Genomic DNA, 24526 nt, shown 5'->3' with positions numbered 1-24526 from the left:
AGTATGGTCGGCATATTTTTAGAACAACTCCATTGTGGTTCGGTAAGGCCCACAATGAAAAGACTGGATGGGAGGACGGAACCCGACATATCTGAGACACGAGATCGGATCCACGAGAGCAAATTTTCATTGACTACCGCCAATGAATATTTGCTATCGTGGATTCGATCCCGTGTCCTCTAAAGCAGTAAGCCGACGCCATAACCGCTCGGCCATTCGGGCGTCAATCTGGTTCTATCGATTAAAATTCCTCGATTTACTTTATATATAACATTTATTATTAAAAATTATTAAAGAAGTTATAACGTGGAAACGATTTTATTCAAAACATTTCCAAGAAAGTAAAATTATATTTTATTTCAAAACTTAAAATAAAATAAAAAATAAATATAAATTTTTAGTACTGATTTAATTATGACGTGTATTTTTTTACGTTTAAAGTTAATAATTTCGATTTACGTTTTAATTTAATTCATTTTAATTTTAGTTTCAATTTTACATATGCTTTTGAATTTAAAAACAAAATATCAAAATTAGTAATTTCAATTTATTTGAAATATATATTAATTTATGAAGTAAATAAAATTAAACAAAAATAATTATATTTAATAAATAATATATTTTCTTATTGAAAAAATAATAATTTTACAAATACGAAAATGCGGATATAAATAAATGTAAAATAATGTATAAACAATAGCAGTTGACGTCATCATGTGATGTTTGACTCATTTCACCACGTGAATTATTTAGCCATCGTCACGAGTTTACCTTGATCACGTGCTTTTCAGTTCCATAGTAAGCTGCGTTGATATCGGTTGATGACTTACTTTTTCTCAAAAATAGAAGATATTTATGCGTCGTCACAGTTATTAGCGTATTAAAACGCACTCGTTAATCGTTATTTTAAGAAATATGAAGAACTTTATTGTTGTGACTGTTTTACTTTCTTTCATTTTAGTGGTTAAAACGAAGGAATGTGCTTTAAAGTACGAAAATCACGATTTCAGCTCTCTCGATTGGTGAGTATATTTTACAGTTTGAGCATTTTTAAATGAAATTTAAATAAAATTTATTATATTCTGAGGATGAGATTATGATTTCGCCATTACATGTAAGAAAGAAAATACTTATGTATACAGGTGTGACAATACTTTCGATTTAGGTGTAAATTGCTGTATACTGTTATGCGTAAATTTAATACGAAACACGTTTCGTTAATTATACGTAAAAATGAATATGAAAGAGTTAGTTTGGTAACATGAATCCAAACTGGAATACATTGACACAAAATTTTGAATTCTAAACTATTGTGAAACAATAGTTTATGACACTACATTCCAGCAGACAATTTCCTTGACAATTATACCTCTATATCAGTGGTGCGTTATTCTATGGGCAATTACCCAAAATCTTTTCATATAAAAGATTGGTTTTGGGGCTCCAAACCGATCTTTTACGTGAAAGTATTTTTCCCAAAACATTCTCTCGAAGAAAAATGTCCAAAGTCGATGCTGTACGTGGGGTCCCATAATTTGAATTCGCCTGGACCTTGCGAAGCTATAACATGTTTCATATACTAGCTTTATATGCACTATATGCAATAAGTTATACTTTATGTACGTAGTTCTCGACATTTGCTGCATTATCGACATTACCGATATATAGAGTTATTGTAGCATGTTAAGAAAATTGTTTTATAGAAAGAACAGAATAGAGTATGAAGAAAAATTCATATCATCATCCAGAGAATATTAAAATATATAGTAAGTCATCATTACAATATACTAATTTAAAGGAAATGTTTAAACAGTTTAACTTTATCCCTAATAATTATATATATCTAATACCTAGGAATAGTTAGTGATAAAAGGTTATATCGAAACAAAGGCTTTCTTTATTTTCTGATAAGTTAAGTATGGGTATTAAATAGTATTTCAAATTGATCTCCATCAAATTTTCAGATAAATGCTGGTTTAAATACTCCTATAAAAGAAGTTGTATTAATAATTTTAAATGGTTGTAATCTGGTTTAAAAAATGTATTTTTTGTAAGTAGGTTATGTATTGGAGCCATTGCTAGAGCATTTGGCACCAGGGACAAACTTAAATATTGAGCCTTTTTGATATGCCTTTCATTAGTCTGTTACAAATGTAAAAGTAATAAATAAATACTTTTTTTAATATAATGCATGTCATATTTCATAATATAATTTTTCAAACTCATGTGTGGCAGTGTCTATGAATTCATTCATTCTCATATGTAACAATTTTGGAATTTTGGTGCCCCATCATCTCAACTTCCTGTGTACCTGTATTGAGAAGTTTCAGGTTTGAGTCTGGAATGGGACTCAAACCTGCAACTTCTCAATAAAACCCTCAATCTTTAACTTTTTAAAAATGGTAAAATAACTAAATATTGTTTATGTACAAACAAAAAGAAAAGAACATTAAGGAGGATCTGTATTTATTTTTGATTTCTCTATTTGAATGTTTGAATATTTATAAAACTTGTCAATATTAGAATTAGGGTTTCTCTAATGGGATTCTGGTAATCCTGGCTGTTTTTTAACCCGGGAAATCCCACAAATTTATTAAAAGGTCACTTTTTTCTTATTTTGTATTAAGGTTGAAGAAATTTTGCAAATAGAAAGTATAATTAACCCATAAACTGTCAGAATACATTTGTATTTTTTTTTTTAAACATAAAATCTAAAAATAAAATCTTTCTAGAGTATTAACGAGTAATATTATACACTTTATATTCGATTTTGAGTAATTTTTCAAGGCAAAGAAACCAAATAACAAATGAATACTAGACCTTTATTTTAACTTTTTCCAAAAATTCCATTTTCATTAGTTCCAAATGCATTCACCCTTTTTAACTGGCCTCATCAGTGGATACATTCATTTGGCAAAGAAGATTAGGAAAACAATTAGAAGTTGCAGGAGTCATTTATAAAATATTCACGTTTCCTAGTCCAAAGTGTTACATAGGAGAAACCATACCCAGTAGCTTCAATAATTGCATTATGGCACGTTGTGCAAATTGGGCAAAGATACAACTGAGTATGAAGTATATAAGTATGAAGTTTTTCTTCATAAATCTTATTATTAAATAATACTACTAGATCTTACTGGAGATAATATACTAAATAAATAAATGCTACCTTTAACTATCCAGCAAATTGTTTAATAAATAAAAATAAAAACGTTTTCAACTGTTTTTAACGGCCTTCTTCAGTTAACAAAAGAATACTAAAAATAGAACGCAAAGAATTAAATACGAAAAACATGAACTGCGCCTGCGTAAATACAATTAAGATGCACATCAAGATTAACCATAAACAAATTAAATAATATATAGTAAAAATAGTATAAAAATATAACAAAAGAAATAAATAAATATATAATAACAAATAGATAATAAAAACATGGCTGCAAATAAATAACATTGGAAAAACGGTTGAAAATGTTTTTATTTTTATTTATTAAACAATTTGCTGGATAGTTAAAGGTGGCATTTATTTATTACTAATTATTAAAGCTAAATGAACTGCTGAATTATCGGGCTATTAGCTTGATGCCACTAAGCAGCCAAAAAAGACAAATCAAGAATACTATAGAGCAAAAGAAGTACTGCAACGCATCTGGAAAACGAACTAGAGATCTTCAAGACTACAGGTGAAAAACCACATAACATCTGTCTTCTCTTAAATGCATTAAAGACGATTTCACCCACATCAATTGAATCTGAAAGGGTATTCTCAGTAGCAGGACTTTTCATTAATAAAATAAGAACCAGATTGAGTGATCGGAGTATTGACCATCTTTGCTTTTTAAAATCTTATAAAACTTTACAATAATATTTTGTATTATGTTTTATTTAAAAAACAAAAATTACCTTTTAAGTTAGGAGTTTGGTCTAAGATCATTTTTTTTCTTTAAATTTTTCAACTCAATTCAGAGACTTTTTTTTTGTAAGTAGTTTCCAACAAACTTTAATAAATTTTTTTCTATTTGTAAAAATTTATATGTAATTCAAAGGTAATTTTTAATACTCTCTGCACTCAAAGCTAGAACTACTTAAAATCAGTAACACAAAAAAAAAACCTTTCACACTTTGTACTTAGTGATTTAATTGCTAGAAACAAACGTTTTCGGCCATTTTGAATGGCCTTCTTCAGGTACAATAAGGTCGGTTGGAACTTGTAAGAAGATACCTTCATAAACACTGACATCATGTAAATATCTGCTAACCAACGTTCCAACCGACCTTATTGTACCTGAAGAAGGCCATTCAAAATGGCTGAAAACATTTGTACTTAGTGATTTAATTGCTAGAAACAAAGTGTGAAAGGTTTTTTTTGTTACTAATTTTTATTACATGTTTTACACAGCATTATTATTATTATTATTATTATTATTTTGGAGGTTGCAGGATGTATTAAGTTACTTAAAAAATTAAAAATAATTATATCATTTGATTTGCAGATTTATTTTATATCTAAAAAATAATAAATTATATCTTGGGATTTCCTGGGATCTTGGGAAACAGATCACTTTTTTCACAAAATCTCGAGACAAGCAAAGAACCAGGAAATGAGAAACCCTAATTAGAATGTTATATACTTAATGGCTTTCATGTTAATAAGGAGCAACTGTCCTGCTTAACTTCTCAAGCCTGAATTCTTCTCAGACTTCAGAAGTTAAGGAGAGCAGTTACCACCTATGCAAAAAGTGCTTGTAATGAAAGACCATATCATTATTTATCTTAAAGCTTAATGACTGACTGACTCATTTATTTGCAATCAGTACAGTCATGTAGAATAACTAAGCAAAATATTACAATAAATATAGAAATCAACTAATTAAAAAATGTACAAAAACAAGATTCCTGCAAATTTGTAGATTTGATGTATTGTCAGCAAATTTTTTATGATTAAGTATTCTCCTTTGATCTTTGTGTCATCTTGTGCCATAAGTAATGCTGCCGACACCACCAATATCCCCAACGAGAACTATAGATATAATTGTAACAAGTATAGTATATTCTCATCCTATCATATCCAATATATAGCCAGACTTCCTTAGTATGAAGTCCTATACAATGAATTTCTCTTTTCAGTGAATTTTTCTATAGTATAATGAAAATATTAAATACATCTTATTGTATTCATTACCAGATAGACTAACCATAATTTCTGTATAGCAGAAACGGAATAGAGGAGCCACAGCCGATAAATATTAAAATAAAAATTTATTTAACTCTCATCAAGAAATATAAATACATTAACAATTTGTTAGTACATTATTGCTGATAGTGATTTGGTGATGTAAAAAAAGAATACGGCATATAAATTTTTTCACAAAATTTTTGAAAATCTAATAACAAAAAAGCAATGTTTTTATTACGGTGGGATATCAAAATTTAATATTTAGGTTGATTTAGAATGTTTCCTAAAGTCAAATCAAGCATATTTTTCACACAAACTTATTTTGTAATAAATATAATAAATAAAATTTATAAAATTAAAATATTTAAAAAGAGCAATGAAACTAGAATTAGGATCAGGCCTGGTATAAAGCAAAAATGTTATCCTGGAGATAAAAGCTGGGTTGGTTTATAGGCTTGTTCTGGAGGATAAGCAAAGTTAGAGCAGGTTTGTGCTTGTGTTGTCTGTCCTGCATATCAAGGAAGCCTCATTCTATCAATACAGTGGTTGAAAATTATGATGTATAATCAATTCTGAGAATTTAATGGAACTTATTTTGCTAAAACATTTGTGTTAGTAATCCTTTGTCAGAGTGAGTGTGAAATTGCTTGAATATAACATAGTGTATTGTTCTTATTTCGTTTAAGTACTTTATTATTAAAATTTTATTATTTTATGCCATAATTTTGCTTTATAGTTAGCATTGCTTTAATGATTTCAATATTCAATTTCAGTGGCATGTAGTGACATTTGATGATAGGGACGCTGTGTTTCCATGAAAATTTTAAACAATTACTGAAAATGACAAAAATAAACAGTTTTATCTATTTTAGAATTAAAATAAATATTGACATGAAACAAAGATATAAGAACTTGTTTTTTTACTACCACGCCAACTGCATTTAATATAAAACGCAAAAAATACTTCGAAAACCTTTAATGTGCAGCTAAAACTATCACAAACAATCTAACGTTTTTGGTCAACTTTATTGACCATCCTCAGGATCAAACAAGAACCATTATTTCGAAAAATTCTATTGCCAAACATAAAATTTAGAACGTTTCTTAAAAAACAAAGTTGCACAATCTCAGTTTGCTCTTTTACACATGTATAGCGGCTGCTTTCCACATCGATTGGACCCTATAGGATTCTCTAAAATTAATACTTTGCTCTTTTTCACTGTATTTACAAATATACCAAGCCTCCGTGTACTTAAGCTGTTTTCTATTTGCCACTTTTTGTATAATTTCTGCACCGTCCTGATTGACTGACACCTCCGATGGATCTGCAGTCACGTAATTCATAGTTTTAGCTGCATATTAAAGGTTTTTGAAGTATTTTTTGTGCTTGTTTTTTTATTTTTTATAAACTAACTCTATTTGGCAATTTTTTTCTGCCAAGTCTTTAATTACTGTATCATAAAAATCATTTGTCATCAATTCCATCAAAGTATTTAAAAGCTCTTTTTCTCGAAAGTAACACTAGTGATGACAAACTTTCCTCTGACTTCCTTGCCAATGTATGAATTCGCTTCATGGTTGAAAAACTGCGCTCAACAGACACACTCATAGATGCTACCGTAAAAATTAATGATATTAAATCATATAATTCTTCTAGGATGTTTTTGTTCGGATTGTCATTAATTATATTTTTTGTGTGTAAGAGTGACTTGCCAATATAGTCTTGACACAAATATAAATATTGCAATTCACTACGTAATTTAGATAAATCAAAAAATTCTCTATAAAATTTACTTAAAGAATTAACACCTGCTTCGGAAAATTGTTTTTCTTAATATTTTAAAAATTATTAACATCTAAAAGTGATGATAAAAATTCTGAAGATTGTCTGAAAATCTGTCAATTAATTATAGTTAAAAGAAAATTATAATTAAATATAGATTTGTAAAGAAATATACATAAAAACAACATAAAATCTTTTTTACTTTTTAAATCTTAAAACAACGCACTTAGTCAAATAGCTCCCTACGAGTGGCTAATGGATAGAATCGTTGGAAGCATTATATGATATTTTGGTGTGTAGCATCCACAAGCTAAATCACGAGAGGTTGGTGCTGTGTAAAGTGCATGCGTGAATGTCTATAGTCTGGCTGCATTACACCATTCAAATATTTTTGCTGTGAAAGCTGCCCTATATTCGACAATACAGTGCATCCATTGGGAATTTTCATATACGAATTTATATTCGAATGCACAATAGCAATCTTATCATTGTTTTTCATATGTATAGAAATTTGTAATAAAATACATAACGCAGTTATAATAAAATATTAATTTTAAGTAATTCAAAGTATGTTAAAATATAAAAATAATGCAATTAATCTCTCATAAACCTTTAACCGGGGTGAAGTACAAATAACTGTCCAAGCAAACATTTTTGGATCCCTCCTGGGTCCTTCTTCGAGCTGCGATTTGTTTGTAATGATTAATCGGAACGAAGACCAGCCGTTTGGAACAATATTTCAAATTCCAAATTTGAAATATTGTTCTTTATTAATATGAAAATAATCGCACAATATGTATTTATATTTTAGAAAATACAAGGAAAGCGGAAATTGAACAGTGGCCTGCCATCCATGGAAGCCATGCCACTGTTCAATTTCAACTTCTCTTTTAACTGCTGGAAACTCTTAATCATTGACACACTCATAGATGCTACCATACAAACAGGACAGGCTTCCTTGATATGCAGGACAGGCAACATAACATTTTAAGTTAAAGTACTCTTTCTACAGAATTTCCTGAAAAGTAAAGGACCAATTTTATCAGATTATTAAAATCTTATAATTCAAGATTGTTTTCATATATTTCATTAAATATTTTGATCCATCTGTCAGCTATATTGATTTTTTTTTCATCCTTTAATTTCTTCATGTGTTTCATTATTGTATTTATTAGAATCTATTGATCAAACTGTCAAATTTCATGTTTCTGGTTGTGTAATATGTTCCTTAAATTCATTGAAAACTATTCTGTAAGCTATATTTCATGCCATTTATTTCTCAGTAGTATCAACAGAATAATAACAAAACAGATATAATAACAACAATACTCGTATAATTACAAAACAGATCATAGATGATGCCTTTGGGTATTGCCTCTGTGTATGATATGTTTTGCAATAAAGAATAAGTGCATGCATGGATTATAAAGAGGTACCTCATATATGGTATATTTATTGATATATCAGTAAGTAATTTCTTTTGGCAATCTTCACAATTTTAAAATATATACTGTACTTTGAATTAGACATAGAAGTCATAGGAAAATGTTCAAAATTTTAGCCATTGTTCATAATTCTTTTGAAAGCTACATCAACTTGCCTTTTAATAAATGTTGTATTAATCTGTTTTTTTTTTTTTTAATCCTTATATCATTTAAAAACTAAGTAAAAAAAAATGGAAAGAAAGCACTTCTTGTACTAGAAAATACAGAACAATTACAAAGTTGCAAAATATATTTCTGAGATAATACTTCAGACTTTTTATCATTTTATAAGCACATCTATATACTTCCACCATGATGCTGAGCTACTCCCTGAACTCTTCCAGTTATTCCTCTTCCCGTTCTCGTGTCTGTCTCCTGCCAAGAATCTTTCATTTCTAGAAAGTTCTTGGCACTTGGCTGTTTTTAATAGAGAAGTAATTAACAGTATTTCTGTTATCTTAATAAGTTATATTAAGATAACAGAAATACTGTTAATTACTTCTCTATTAGCACTCCATTAGTCCCCATTTGTGGGCAACTCATCTTGACAGTTATTCAGTCTTTTTATTGTCTGTGAAATGTTCTAAATCTGTTGTCTTCCAAATCATCTAGATTTTTTAAATATAGCTGAAGAATTATTTTGTGAAGCGATTAGAATCTGATAAAGTGTAATTACCTTTGTTCTTGCTAGAACAAAGCTATCTTTGTACCAAAGGTACCAAAGATGGAATCTAACATCTCCCTAGAAGGAGTTCCATCTCATAATAAATTTAATAATTATAGCCCAATGATACATGGCAATTGAAGGTGTGTTATAACTTAAAATATTTTTTTATCTGTGAATAGAGCAGGCTAAAAGGTTGAATTAGTGAGTCAATCAGTATAAATTTTTTAATGTACAGTACAGTACATTATAACATTTTAACACATCTTGCACATTTTAAATTTGTTATTAATATATCTTTCTAAAACAGATGCAATTTAATGGACTTTGGCAATAGCATATATAAATTTTTCCCAAAAAGTACATTAAATTGAGGGTTATTGTGCATTTTAACACGAGACATGCTAATTTTGATAACATGAATGTCAGCGGTATCCATGATTATAAGCAATTTGACTTATGTAGTCTATATCCAAAATTTTTACATTGATTTTTAAATAAAGTAAGAAATTAATAAATACGTAAACAGGTTGACTTCAATATTTGCTGAATATTTAGCATTCAATGTTTCCAAACTATTATCTCTTACTTTAATAAAAAGTAGATCTTATCTTGATGTACTATATTAATGTTTGTATATTAAGTAGTTGCTAATGTATTTTTGCTTAAAATAGAAAGTTTTTCTGTTTATATTGACATTATGCTGGTTTCCTGATTTGATATCGTTTTGTTTTTATTTATATTGAAAACAAAGTTCTGTCTTATATAAATAATGTTCTCTTATCTTTCATGTCATTGATTATTGAGTTAACTTGTTTAAAATAATTAAGAATTTTGTAAACATTTGATAACTTATAAATTGTAATTTCATAAACATTATTTAATAGTAATAACTTTATTTTTGTTTATAAATTTGAAATTTTTATGAATGTAAAATTTGGATTAATATTTAATTTGCTTTAAACTTCATTATAAGATATAAATATTTAAAATAAAACTATAAAAGATACAATAAATTATATAATATTTATCTTTTTCTTTTAGGCCATCATGGACTGTGAAAATGGCTAATGGAGAGGGTTATGAAATCAATGTTTGCCGTCCTTTAAAATTTGATTCTAGTCCAGGAAAAGATAATTGTTCTCAAAGTGCAATTTGTATGTTTAAAGATGGATTTGCAAGGAGTTTGGTTGACTTTCCATTAAATGCTTCTATCAAAAGTACAAAAAATTCATATGTTGTTGAATTTAACAAAGGTCCAGTTTGTCCATATAAAAATTTTAATGAAATATATACATTAACACTTATTTGTGACCCTCATTTGGTAAATAAAAATTTATATTTAATTTTGACTTATTCTGTTAGTAAATTATAAGTGTAAGTATAATAATTTTTAAAATTTTACAAGAATAATTTTTTTCTTTTTTAGGGTTCACCACAGTTAAGTTTGAAAGGGAAATGTGGAATTGATTTTATTTGGAAGACATCTGCAGTATGTAATTCGTTAAATAAAGCTAAAGAAGTTCCTTGTTATGTTTATGATAAAGATGGAAATAAGAGAGACTTAACACGTCTTATACAGTCAAAAGGACATTATTCAGTAGAATCTGCTTATCCATCAGTTGAATTTTACATTAATGTTTGTTCTGAAATAATAGGTATGGCTTTTAAAATACAAATTTTAGTATTTGTTATAGATATATAATCAAAAAATAATTTATTTATCAAATCGAATAACAAAAGATACAAAATAATTTGCCGTTTTATGGTAATTAAATTTTTACTAATTTCTAAATTAATAAAAATTTAATTATTTTACACTTTACAATTATTATTTAATTATTTTACAATTAATTTTATGATGAAAATGCAGTTATATGTAATTATGCATAAAGTTTTAAATCTTGATTTCAAATATTATTTTTGTAATTCATTAAATGCTTTATTATTAATTTTCTAAAAACATAGAATGAAATTCCTATTATGTTTATTTTTATATATAAAAGTATTCTAATTCTAAATTAATTTTGCTTATTTCTGTTTATTCTGCATTACAATGTATTAGATATTTTTAATGAATAATCATAATTAATAAATAAAAATACACAGAAAATATGAATGAGAATATGAATTGTCTAGTATAAACATAATGTTAGGAAATGTATAATTAAGCATCATAAAGAATCTAAATTTAAATATTAAAATTTTTAAAAACTTCCTGACATATTTAGAATATCAGGTGCCTTGCATATAAATATTACAATAATAAAATCATAGATATTAACAATTGGAATATTTATGAATTGTAAATGATATTTATAATATATTTTGTATGGTTATTGCAAAATTGTTTTTAAAACACATATATCATCTATTTTAAAATTTGTAGAATGCAAATAATCTGATTTAAACTATACATGTAATAAAATGTGTCTGTGTGTTAACAGCAAGGCACCTTACACAAGTCATCATCATAAGCAAAATTACAATTTAAAAATATAAACATATAACATTTTAGTGGTGAGTGAAAGTACTCCTAACATTATGGAATTAGTTCATATGTACGTGTTTTTGAATATTAATGTATTAATATAATTTTAAATACATATAAGTCATTAACAATCAAAATCAAAATTTAAAAAGAATTGGAAACTTCTCTGTACATATCTATTTTAATTAATTAATAGATTAACTGATTATTTATCATATTGCCTTTAATTTCTCAGCATTTGTTTTGTGTGAAGCAAGTAATTTCAGTCTTTTTTAAAGGGTCATCTTTAGAATCGAATATTATAAAATTATAAAACTGTAGTGTGCGATTGTTATTCAATGAATTTAGCAGAACACATTTAAAATTTAAATAAATGGGTTTCAAACAAATTAATGTGTACTTGTATATAATTAATTTTAAATATTGTATCTGTAGGAATATCTTGCAAATTGTTTTCACACCTTCATGTGAACATGTTTAAAAATAGTAATACAACTATAAGAAATCTTCATTAATTGGAAATTCAAGGGACATATAATTGAAATTCAAATTATCAAGTTTTGAATTATTCAAGATTTACATATTTCTGTACAATATGCTGAATGCTATGTAACTGTTGTAATTTATTAAATAAACAGAATAAGGCAATATGTACAGGATGCTATTTACATTACTTGCATTTATTTATATTATTATTAATTAAACAGAATATGTCCAGTGAGAATCTGACAGGTGGCCTGATAAATTTTATAAAAAGTAAAGCAGAATTCTCAAAATGTAGCCTAAATTATTTTTAAAGTAGCCCCAAAAGTAGTAAGTTGCCCAAATCTAGTAGCTTAGACCCCTACGAATATTACAATCTGTTACTTATAGCTCAATTTTGCCCAGCCGTATTTTATGAAATAAGAGAAAAAAGATTTTCCATGGGTAAAGTGACACCTGAAAGTATGTTACTATAAAAGCAAAGCCATATTGACCAGATTAGAGTCATTCTTGATGTATTGTTGTAAAGTACTAATCAAACTGGAACGACTAAAGATATATTGCAAGGCGATTGCTAACTTACCGACCGTCAACTCAACGGGTACTTTACACGGGTTTGCGTGAAAAAAATTTATGCCAGGCCTGGACTTTTGCGTGTTCTGGAAATTATAACTATAAATAGTCAACCAATAATAAAGAACAAATCAAGTTTTAATGTGAACTAATAAGACTATGTACAAATTAGTAAATTCTAAAACAATTTATTTCACAAAGGACACTTATTTCGAACTGACAAAACAAGATAACTTATCAACTACGATCTAGAACTAATCCCCTGAGACTTCCGACAAAATCAAAATTCAATTTATAACTATGTACAATTCAACCTTTGAATCGCAAAACTTTCCTATCCTTTTTCCCAATCTGGAAATCACCTGCTCGAACCTCGCTTTCGACTTCCTTGGCAGCACACCTCTCTCTCGATCAATTGGAAGCTCACCTCAGTCGTCGTCTCGGATCTTGTTCTTTTTATACGTCGTGAGGTGACATTACAAATGTTCTCTGGAACCACCCCCTCATTTACATACTTAGACACTAACAGTGATTAACATCTTTGTCTGGTCAGCATTAATCCGAAAAATCTACTAACGACTTTTACATTACTTTTTCTCAATTAAATGTTACATACTTGAGATGTCACTTTTAAGTCATTTAGTGAGTTCTGATTCTAGTATGTGTGGGGTCGTCCCACCTTTTCATGTCAGAACTTCCGAGTGCGGGTGCGCAATAGCCCTTTAGTTTTTTTCCTATGGTGCTTCGTCAGTTCGGTGAGTTGGTTCTTTTTTTTTTTTTTTCCCCCTTCTTTCTTTTTGTCTTATTTGTTACAGTGGGTGAGTGAAGAACTTTTGCCCTAACTAAACATAAGTCCCAAAATAAAATATTCATAACAAAAACAAAAAAAAAAGAAAATAAAAATACAGCTCGGACTCTGTTTCTTACATTGTTCTCTTATAGTATGTAGGAGGCACTTCGATCTAAACCACTGATTTTCAACCTGTGTGCCACAAAAATTTTTGAAGGTTATCTAATAAATTATTTTCAAAAGAAGCTCAAAGAACAATCAATAAGTGTACATTTTAAAATTAAAACCTCTTTAAATTGATATGAGTTTTACATTGTTAAAATAAATAAATGTATACATAATGTAGTAAAAAAATATATATTCATAAGCAAAATTATATGCACATAACACCAAGTTATTTCTTTTAAATGCAAATTAAAACTTAATGTTAATTGTTTTTTTAGGTCAGATATCTCATTAAATGTTCAATTATAATAAACTGAACAATAAATAATATTTTTTTAAGAATTTTAATTATCTATTTATTAGAAATTATAATAAATTGCTTTGTGTTAATAAATAAATTATGAAAAATACAATCTTTCTTTTTACTCTTTTTTTAATCATTATAATTGAGTCTGCCATGGAAATTTAATTATAGGTTCAAGTGTTCCATGAGATTATAAAGGTTGAAAAACACTGACCTAAACAAACAAGTTAACATATGCACATCAGAGTTCAAACAGAATTTTTACTTCAAATTTTGAAGTAGCTGTATTTTGAACTATCCAAATTCTTTAACATGTAAATCTGTATATCCCCTGCCAGGACAAATAGTACAGTTACGAACTAACGGAATTTCAAACTATCCAAGTTTGAATTAATGAGGATATTTTGCATATATATTTAAATATATCTAACCATTCAACTATTCGTAAATTCGTGAAACTGTTTCCTTTTATAGCATCCTCCATGTATTTGATAAAATCCTGGTACCATTTATTAACACAATTACCCTGGATGGACTGTTTATATATTTCCAGTATCTTCATTATTATGTGGTAATATGGGATTTCTGATATCCTTAGCAGTTTTTGCTTGGTTTCAATATATTTCATTCTCTTGTATTATTGCAAATTTTGATGCTATGTTTATTGCTTTTTTGTGCTTACATTACTTTTTTCTTTTATTCTGTTTGTAAGTGCTCCCAATGTAGCCCACCTGTAACAAAATGAATAAAATCACTGAACACTAGTAGTTTGTTGTGGGTTTGTGTCTCACCAACAGACTAGCCATGTGGAGTTTTCTGGGTTTTCTTCACATTTGTAACACCTAAATAGGGGCCAATTTCTTATAAAAGTCCTTTTGGGAGGCATCTCTCTCAGCAGATTGTCCCTGTGTTGCATTGCCATAATCAAATAAACCAAAGCTCTTGGTGTATATCTTACAATTTTACAATATTTGATGAACTTGTAGATGATCTCTTAAAAGGATTGAAAGTACAGTGGGTGATCGGTTAACGAACATAATCCATTCCAAGACTTTGTTCGCTATCCGAATTGTTTGTCAATTTTGTCCGAACTGATTATCAATTTTACCATAGGTTTTTATGGGAATTTGATTAATTCATTCTGGAGACCCCAAAAAATCAAAAATATATACTTTCTTACTATGTTTATTTCTATGTAATAGTAAAAATACATATATATATATATATATATATATATATATATATATATATAATATATATACATACACACACAGTCTTGCATTTTTATTGGTCATGTTTTTTCTATTTGTGGGGATTAAAGAATCTGTCTTCTTCAGGATTTTTCAGAAGTAATTAATAGCATTATAATTGTAGAGATTCCCAAGCCTATTAACCTCAACCTGGTTTCAATGCCATTCTAAGATCATTGTTCTGACATCCTCCCACTTCCTCAAAAGATGTTTAATAGCAAATATCGGCAATAATCCTCTTTTCCGGAAAAACATATCTCGCCGAGTTTCTTGGCATTCTTCTGTCATCAGATCAGTTTCAGGTTCCATTATGAGTTCTTCAATGTTCTGTATTTCTCAGATGTTATTTTTGTTACTCCTTTAGTTAGTTGACTCTTCTTGATTATACAGTATCTTTCTTAGATAAGATTGAACTGTGGCCTACTGTAGACCTGTTTAAGCCATACTGCCCAGCAACATCAGACATCTTCTGCCCACTCTCTATCCTTGGTATTATACTCTCACCTTTTGAAAATAAAGACTGACACAAAACTTAACGAGTGCCCGCTTGACAGTCTCGCGAATACTATAAAAGAATTGTTTCTGTAAGAAAAATAAAAGGCTGGAATTACAAGAGAGAGTTTCAAAGTTCAGAAGAATACTATCTGATCAGTACCTACCAGGTTGAGTGTCAATTGGAGAGGTTTCAAATTGTTGCTTGAGGACAAGAGAAGACCATTCAGTATTCATTATTTTACATCGCTGCTTCTTGTGTTTGTTCTGTGAGGTGTTCATTATCCAAACATAAAAATCTTTCACGAAAGTGTTCGTTTACCAATCACCCACTGTACTTATTTACACAAACAAATGCTTCTCTATTTTAAAATTAAGCTATTTTTTCTATTTCAAGTTTTAATTTTTTTGTGTAATTTTATATTTATTTTTATTTGTATTACAATATATATATTGTTTTATCAATATTTCATTAATAGTGATGATTTTATATTTTAAAAGTTGACCTTGATTATTTTCAAATTCAATGACTTGTTAATTTAAAACAGACTAAGGTATCAGCTAAAAGTCTTTTATGTAAAATAATATATCAATCATAAATTCAAGTCTGATATTTTTGCTATCTTATAATTGATTTTATTATTTTATTGCCATTTGTTTTTATGGTATATTTGCTATTCTGTTAAATCTTTACAATCAGTATATTACAATTTCCTACTTTCCAGACAGCTGGAAGATTGCAAAAATTTGCCTGATAAAGAAACAAAACTGTACAGACCAATACAGTCCTAAAGCCTAAAGGGTTATCACTTTACTCCCAGTGTTGGGTAAAATTTTTGAGAAATTGATAATTACCAGGCTTAACTGGGAGGCAAATAATAGTACATGGTTTTTAGAACAACAGTATGAATGTAGAGCAGGTAAAGGCATAGAGGATGCTATTTTCAGTCTTGTCAGCTATATTAGCAGTGGTTTCAAACAAAAAAAAAGGATACTGGAACAGTATTTCTATATATTAAAGAGCCTTTGATAATCAAACACATGGCACCCAAGCATAATAAATTCTGAATTGTTCTCAATGCACTTAGGGCCTAATTACCAATTTTTGCAGCATCATTTTCACTGGTGCTATATAGCCTATAGTTTCTTATGCAGCTTTCAGTTGGGGGCATGTGGTTTATGTTAAAAGTACAGCTGATAAATTTTTAAGGGTACAGAGGCAACTTGCCTTAAGGATAACACGCGGCTATAAAACAGTCTCTACTGAAGCAATTCTTGTTATTTAAATTAATGCCATGGCCTCTATTCAAAAAAAGATTCTGGAATATTACATTAGGTGTGGATCTCTGTTACCAGTATATGAACATCATCTTTGGGCAACTGGTTTAAATATGTTTAATATTGACAAACTCATGATGGGAAATATTCTACATCCTGCTGAAATGAAGAAGCCAACTGTTGGTTTAGAGAAGAGCATCTTTTTTGACAAGCAGACAGATTTATATACTTACAGATGGTCCAAATCAGCAGGGGTGGCTAACTTTTGAGTACGTAAGATCTACTTTTTATTTTAAAAATGTGTCATGATCGACTTGTTGTCAGAGGCATAGTCTAAGTGGGGAGGGGAAAGTGTGAAATACATACTATGTTTATAACACTATGTTTCAGTACAAGGTGCACTGCTTATGAGTCGAGTCATAACTGCATGCATAGGCCTACTGTTGCGTTCGGTTACAAATATCATACATTACGTGAAGACATTGCGAGTGATCGACCAAAATTGGCTTGGCGATCGACTCGTTGGCCACCCCTGCAAATCAGAGATGTTGGGGGCAGTGTTTGTATATTTACTTGCTATAATAGTAATAATATTACAGACCCAACCTTTATCCTAAATTACAAATTTCGATCTCACACTTCAATCTTTCAGGCTGAAAGGGAGGAAATATAATATATCAAATAGTAACCTGGGTATGCAAACTACAGGATAAGGAAAAGCAAGTGAACATATGTAGTGACTCCAGGTCAGGTCTTACTGCTGTTCTTAACAGCAGAATTAAAAATGAACAGATTTTAAAAAATGAAGCTCTATTATCTTCTTATGCAGATAGAATAAAACTTTAGCATATACTGGTTATAGGGAAATGAAACAGCCGATCCGAAAGCAAAGAAAACTGAAACTGACAACAACATGAAGGTAACTAGCCTACCTGTTTCCACACAGTACTTGAAGCAAATTTTGACAACATACTTTACTCGGCTCTGGAATGAAGAATGGAAAAAAAATGCAAAAAGATCGCACAACTAAGCTTTTTCTTCTCAATGTTTCTCTTTCTCTAGTTCTCCTATCACTCAATACAGTTTTAAATTTGCACAGTTACTGTCAGGACATGGCAATTTTAAAGTTTATCCAGTAGCATTTAATTTGGCAGAAACGTCCTTTTGCTCCTGTGATTCAGGTAAACAGGAAACTGTAACTCATTTTGTATATGAATGTTCTTGTTATGATAGTCGTAGATTCACATTAAGAATGGAATTACAGTCTCTTAGACTTGAGTGACTAAGGCCACTCTTTATCCTTATTCAAAAGCCATACTAGAGGTTTTTCTGATTTTGTGAAAAGAATTAAGATTAATTAATATACCCTTCTTAATTCTACCTTGGCTAAATTCAAAAAGCAAATGCTAATAAGTAATATTATATGTATTGTACATACAAAAATACATACAGCAAAAAATTAGTATTTCACACTTGTCTTATGCTATATCGTGTTGTAAGTATATGTAGTGCTATACACCCATGGAATGGTGCACTTAATAAAGATGTTCTGTTCTGTAACATTTTTAAAAAGCTTAGTAATTTACTAATCTAGTAAAAAAATAATAATTAAGCATCCATTAATGAATGTCTACTTAAATAAGTTAATAAGATTTTCTTCATTTCTTATAGTAATTTACCATATTTTCTGGCGTATAAGACGACCCTCCGACTTTTACTTTTACTATAGAGTTTGGGATATACTCGCCCTATAAGGTGACCCCCGACTTTTGAGAAGATTTTCCTGGGTTAAAAAGTTGTCTTATACGCCGGAAAATACGGTAATTGTGTACTTGTTACTATTACAAAACAAAAGATTATAAAAGTAGAGAATAAAAGATAAATTTCAATTTATTATTTTTTAGTAAATATTATAATAATAATCAAATTGTGAATTGTTTCTACAATTTGTTAAAAATATTATATATATCTGTTTATAAGATGTCTTGTTTGCATTACTATTAATTCAGATTAATGACTTTGTTTTCGTACTTTTATTTGAAATAGAAGAAAAGTTCAAAGTAGTAAATTTAAAATAGTTTTATATCAAATTTACTATTTAAAATCAAATACTTAAACCATTTATTCGAATTACTTATTGTTGATTTTGAACTGTTGAGATTTAGGCCTTTTTCTGGCCAGCTAACTTATAAACAAAGTGGTGGTAGTTATTTTAATAATCCTCTTAAGATCACTTACTATCAGGTCATTTCTAATGATTTTACAATAATCTTAATTTCAAAACTAAAAGATGATTATGAGTTGAATTTATCATTAAAAAATGTATTCAGAAACATTATAATAATAGTTCTTTCACAATTGAAAGAACTATTATTATGATATATAAGAAATTCAATATTCTACATATATGACATTAAAAACTGCTAAATAATAAATGTGAACTCAGGGATAATTGAAAACAGATAAAATTATTTGTTGATAGTAAAATTATCCATAAATTCTTAGTTTGATTATTAAAAATTTCTGTTCTTATGAGGGATGTTTGGAAATGATTGAGACTGAATTGTTTATTTTGTCAAAAAGCATACAAGAAAAGAAAAAATGTTAAATGAGAATTCACACATTCCTTAACTTAGGCATATGTGCAATTGTTTCACTGACTTCCACACTACAATGCACAGAGTTTTTTTTTGGTGAAGTGTTGCTGCACCATCAAGTAGACAGAATAGAGGGACACTCTTGCAGCCTATTTGTACTGCTTAGTTTTTGTTTAAATTGCAACTGCAGCTGATTATTTATCATTGATTACATTGTTTGTGATATACCTCTCTCAGTTATATGATCATGTACAGGTGGGTTGCATTCAATAATGGATGGAAATCTGTTGAATCTGTCCATGAACAAGTCAAACTGAAGCAATGGTGTGATTGATTTCCCAAAAAAATATGGCTAACGGGCAAATTATAATAGACTTTCTTTAGTTAGAAACAGATTTAGGTGAGGCAACAATTCATGATAACATTACAAAAGATGTGAAAATGAAAAAACTATCTGTACATTGGGTGCTCCACATCTTGACATTGGATAAAAAATGAAGAGTCCAAATGTCATAATCAGAATTCTTATTATTTCTTTGAGAAATTGGTGACATCTGACAAATTGTAGTTTCTGTACCGCACTCCAGAAAAATACCATTCAGAGCATGATGGTAGCCCAAAGAAGTTCAAATGTGACTAGCAACTGGACAACTGTCTTTTGGAGTGCAGATGGGATAATCTTAGTAGATTGGCTCCCTGAAGATCAGATGTTTAATATCACATCATATTTTTTGTGGCAACTTTATCAAAAAAATTCAGATATGAATTCATATCAGGCAGGCATAAAATCAATTCAGGCAATTCTTTTGCATGACAGTACCTCCCATACAAATAAAGTTATAACTGAAAAGCCGGCAATTTGAATTCACTATGTTACCTCACTCCCATACATTCCTGATTTGACATCATCAGACTGCATTTTTGACAAGATGAAAAACTTTGTATGGACACAGCTTACAAATTGTGATTTGGTCACTGCAATTGTCTTATCAATGGATGTGGACCACCTCAAAAGATTGGTTTATTGAGGTGAAGTGAAAATTATCCAAGAGATGGCAAAGATGTATTGATGTTAGTAGAGACCATGGAAATGTACTTTACTCAATAAAGTTTCTGATATCCATAAGTATAATTGATTAGAGTTTCAATCATTTCTGAATATGCCTCATAAATATAAATGAATAGTCTTCAGTGATGAAAATAAGAACATCAGTTATTATATCCAGAATATATAAAGCTTAAAAAATATTAAATATCAAATTTTTGTTAAATAAAAGTTTAGAAACTAATTTAAATAGATCAGTGGTTCTTAACCTTTTAGTGATGACAGACCATTTATCAAAATTTTTCTCTTGCCATGGACCACGAGCTGTTTGGCAGTAATATAAGTTCTTATAAGGTTGTTCTATAAATTAAACATGTATAAAATTATTCGAAACCAAGAGTATTATATTATTTGCGAAAATGTTACATTAATTATATTATTTTAGTGCAATTTTTGTAACTGCATAGTGTTTACCAACTGCTGGATTCTTTGTTCAGTGCTACTCAAAGCCAAACGCATGTCGGCACTGGCATCCAACCGATTTCGATGTTTATTTTTAATTATCAAAAGCACTGAGAATCCTTGCTTGCATAAATATGTGGTTGAAAATAAAGTTAGGTACCGTAAAGCAATTTCTCGAATTTTAGAGAAAGCAATAGCTTTATGGCTCCAAAAATCTTCAAGATTAATTCCTGTCTCGAAAGTATCCTTGCAGTTACTATCGTGTTACATTTCAATTAACTCTTCTTGTATTTTATCCGGCACCTCAGAAATGTTGACTATGAAAGGATTGTGGATCAGTTTTCGAATAATGCCTTCCAGGAGGTCTTTTAAAGGAAACTGGCCCCTATTCAGGTGTTACAAACGTAGAGAAAACCCAGAGAACTCCACGTGCCAGCCCGTCCAAACGCAGTGGGAACCCGCAACCAAACTCTCAGTGTTTAGCGACAGAACCGCTCGGCCACTGGTGGGCATCTCAGCACACTGTCTGTCAATAATTGGGTTCAATGTATCAAACGCAGAAAAATTTCTCTTTCAACTTTGCTGATCAATAGGTCGATTTTAGCGATAAACGTACTGATTTTATCTTCAAATGCAAATATATTGCTAGTGCCTTCCAATTTCATATTTCCTGACTGTTGCAGTTGAAGGTTCAATTTATTTAGTTTGTGCAAAAAAATCCACTAAATAAGCAAAATGTATTTGAAATTTGAACTGACAAAACTCGTCATTTATTTAACAATTTTAGGATGACTTCACGGACCACTTCAGGTGCTTTCAGGGACCACCAGTGGTCCACGGACCACCGGTTAAGAACCACTGAAATAGATTATATTATTTGAAGTGAATTAAATGGTTTTATGCTTATTAACTTTGTGTTAAACAGTTTTATACTATCAGTTAATTGTATTTTCATAGTATTATTAATGTATAACTTCTTATTTTGTTATTAATATTAGTGTTCATAGATTAGAAAATTTAAATACACACTATTTTTAGATGGTGATGCACCTGAAGGCAGTGCTGCTTATCAGAAGATTGGTAATGAAAAAATTACTGTTGGAAAGCTAGATTCTGGAGTATTTTTAGATGGTAATGATTTGAAGTTAGTATATAATGCTAATTCCTCAAGTCTACCTTCTGGTTGTACTAAGGACTATCGTGTAGTTATTACTTTTAAGTGTCCTCCAAGAGGAAAGGTATGTATTTACTTTATAAAAATTTATTTCTTAATGTTTAATATAAATTTAATTATTTAATGTTTCAGAGTCGCAATCCAAGGATCGTATTTATTGCAAACTGTCAGTATGATATTGAATGGGAAACAGAATATGCTTGTACAGAAAAAATCTTAATAGGAAACTTTTCAAAGTGTACATTTACTAGCATGCCTCATCAAATTGAATTGGATCTTAGTCCTTTAAAGAAAATATCAGGTGAATATTTTAAAGTTAAGATACTGTATTATTTAAGAGTGATCAAATATTTTATAGTATTTATTTATTTGTATTAATTGAATTTTTTTCTTTTTGTATTACTTGATGAAAGACAATGGCTTAAGAATATTAGATAATTATAAAACTTTTGTAAAAAGAAAAAGTTTTATTTTTACTGGCTGAATTTTAATATTAAAGCTGTATTGTGTGAATGTATATTTATATGATTCTAAGTGACAGTTTTATATATTCCTGTTAAACTTATTTCATTTCTATTAATCTCTCTGAAACATGCAGAAAATACCTGGCTACAAATTTCATTTTCTATCTCATTTTACAACTAATTTATTGTTCATTTTATAATTAGTTCTGATATTTACTTTGAATTAGGCCTTTTGATTATTCCAAACAAATAGCTTTCTTATCATTTCTATAATAGATTATCAAATTTGTATTTATTAAATATTTTTGTTCATAGTTTTCATAAATATAAAACAACATATGGCCATAATTCTTGCTTTTGAGTTTTTCATTTGTAGATGAAATTATAAATTTTTTATTATTATTTTTGAAGAAAAAAAGATATAGCATGGATATGATAACCTCAGTATATTTTAACTAATTACAAAACAACTGTTACATGCTAATCTCTATATATTAATTTTGTCAGTAACATTTGTTAGTAAAATCCTAACTACATATCAGTATGTCTGATTTAAAATGTACAACATTGATAAAATTTTACATATTATAATTTTATAATCAGTTGAAATAATTCTATAATTTTTATAAAATAATAATTAAAATGGAATGTAAATCAAAAACATTTATATTCGTTATTGAAAACTAAATTTTTATCAATAAAATTATCATCAATATTAAAATATGATGGTAACTTGTAACCAAAACTGAAACAAGATGTTGACAAATCTAGAAAAAAAAAGCCTTTTCATTTTCCAGCAGTATTTAATGAGAAAAAAAATTTCAGCATTATAAATCGGTTTTCTTCAGTTTTCAAAAACAAAAAATGGAATGTTTCGTATAACATACATTGTTAAAAAGAATCTGATTTAAAATTTCCAATAGCGTTTAGATTGATATAGCAAACAGGGAAATGAACAAATAATAGTAAATATAAATGAGAAAAATAAAATAAAAATAACAAAAATTTAAAATACGTAATTAATAATATATATAAATGAAAAAAAATAGAAAAATAACATATGAAAAATTTTTTACATAAACAATCACATAGGATCTACCACTGATAAGCATAGAATTCACCATGCAAACCTGTCTTTTCTTGGTATGTGGTATCTTAAAGAAATCACACATATCTGATAATGAGTATTCTTGTAAGCAATAAGGGGAATTTGCTATCAGAAATTTATATCTGTGGTTATTTATAGAATATATTTAATTTTTTTTTCTTTTTTTTGGAAACTGAAGAAGGCCGATTAATAAGGATGAATATTTTTCATCATTAAATACTGCTGGAAAGTGAAAAGATGTTTTATTGTGTAAATTTGTTGACATATTGTTTCAGTTTTGTTTATAAGTTATGATGATTTTTAATTCTAAATAAATTTCTATTAATTTTTTAAAATTTTATTGTAATGTTCTCTTAAAGATTGATCATAAAAACTTGTTTTTTTTTTTTTTTCATTTATTCAATGAGATGTATTACTGCTTAGCTCACTTTATTTGTTGTACTAACTTTGTTATTTCAAAGTCATGAGTCCACTTCAGCATATCATAATGTTGCATTATCATTATACTACAATAATAATTGTTTGTGATGGATTTCTGCAGGTTGAATTCCTTTTATCTAGGAAAAAATAATTGTAGATTTCATTTTATTCGTATGTACTTACATTTAGTACATTTGCCATTGCTAAACTGGTACTACTCAAACAAATGAGGTGAACCTTTGCCTACACTGGGTGAACATTCTTGTCATATGATGAAGGAAAAATGCTAACTGACGACAGAACCAGTGTGCTATAGGCTTTAT

At 28.7% G+C, this 24526-nt stretch overlaps 1 protein-coding gene across 1 annotated transcript in view; it reads left to right on the top strand.

Moving 5' to 3' along the window:
• Positions 1–716: 716 nt before the first annotated feature.
• Positions 717–24526, top strand: part of Lerp (lysosomal enzyme receptor protein) — an 83399-nt gene continuing 59589 nt past the window's right edge. The window contains exons 1-5 of the mRNA XM_067269994.1: positions 717–1022; positions 10152–10431; positions 10537–10765; positions 22076–22275; positions 22344–22512. Of these exons, the coding sequence (XP_067126095.1) occupies positions 916–1022; positions 10152–10431; positions 10537–10765; positions 22076–22275; positions 22344–22512 (985 nt within the window). The 5' untranslated portion in view covers positions 717–915. The remainder of the gene's footprint in view (positions 1023–10151; positions 10432–10536; positions 10766–22075; positions 22276–22343; positions 22513–24526) is intronic.

Source organism: Centruroides vittatus, unplaced genomic scaffold (assembly GCF_030686945.1).
Source record: "Centruroides vittatus isolate TY-2023 unplaced genomic scaffold, ASM3068694v2 contig_361, whole genome shotgun sequence".
NCBI lineage: Eukaryota > Metazoa > Arthropoda > Arachnida > Scorpiones > Buthidae > Centruroides > Centruroides vittatus.
The sequence above is the reverse complement of the archived record's forward strand: the minus strand, read 5'-3'. Positions and strand labels throughout refer to the sequence as shown.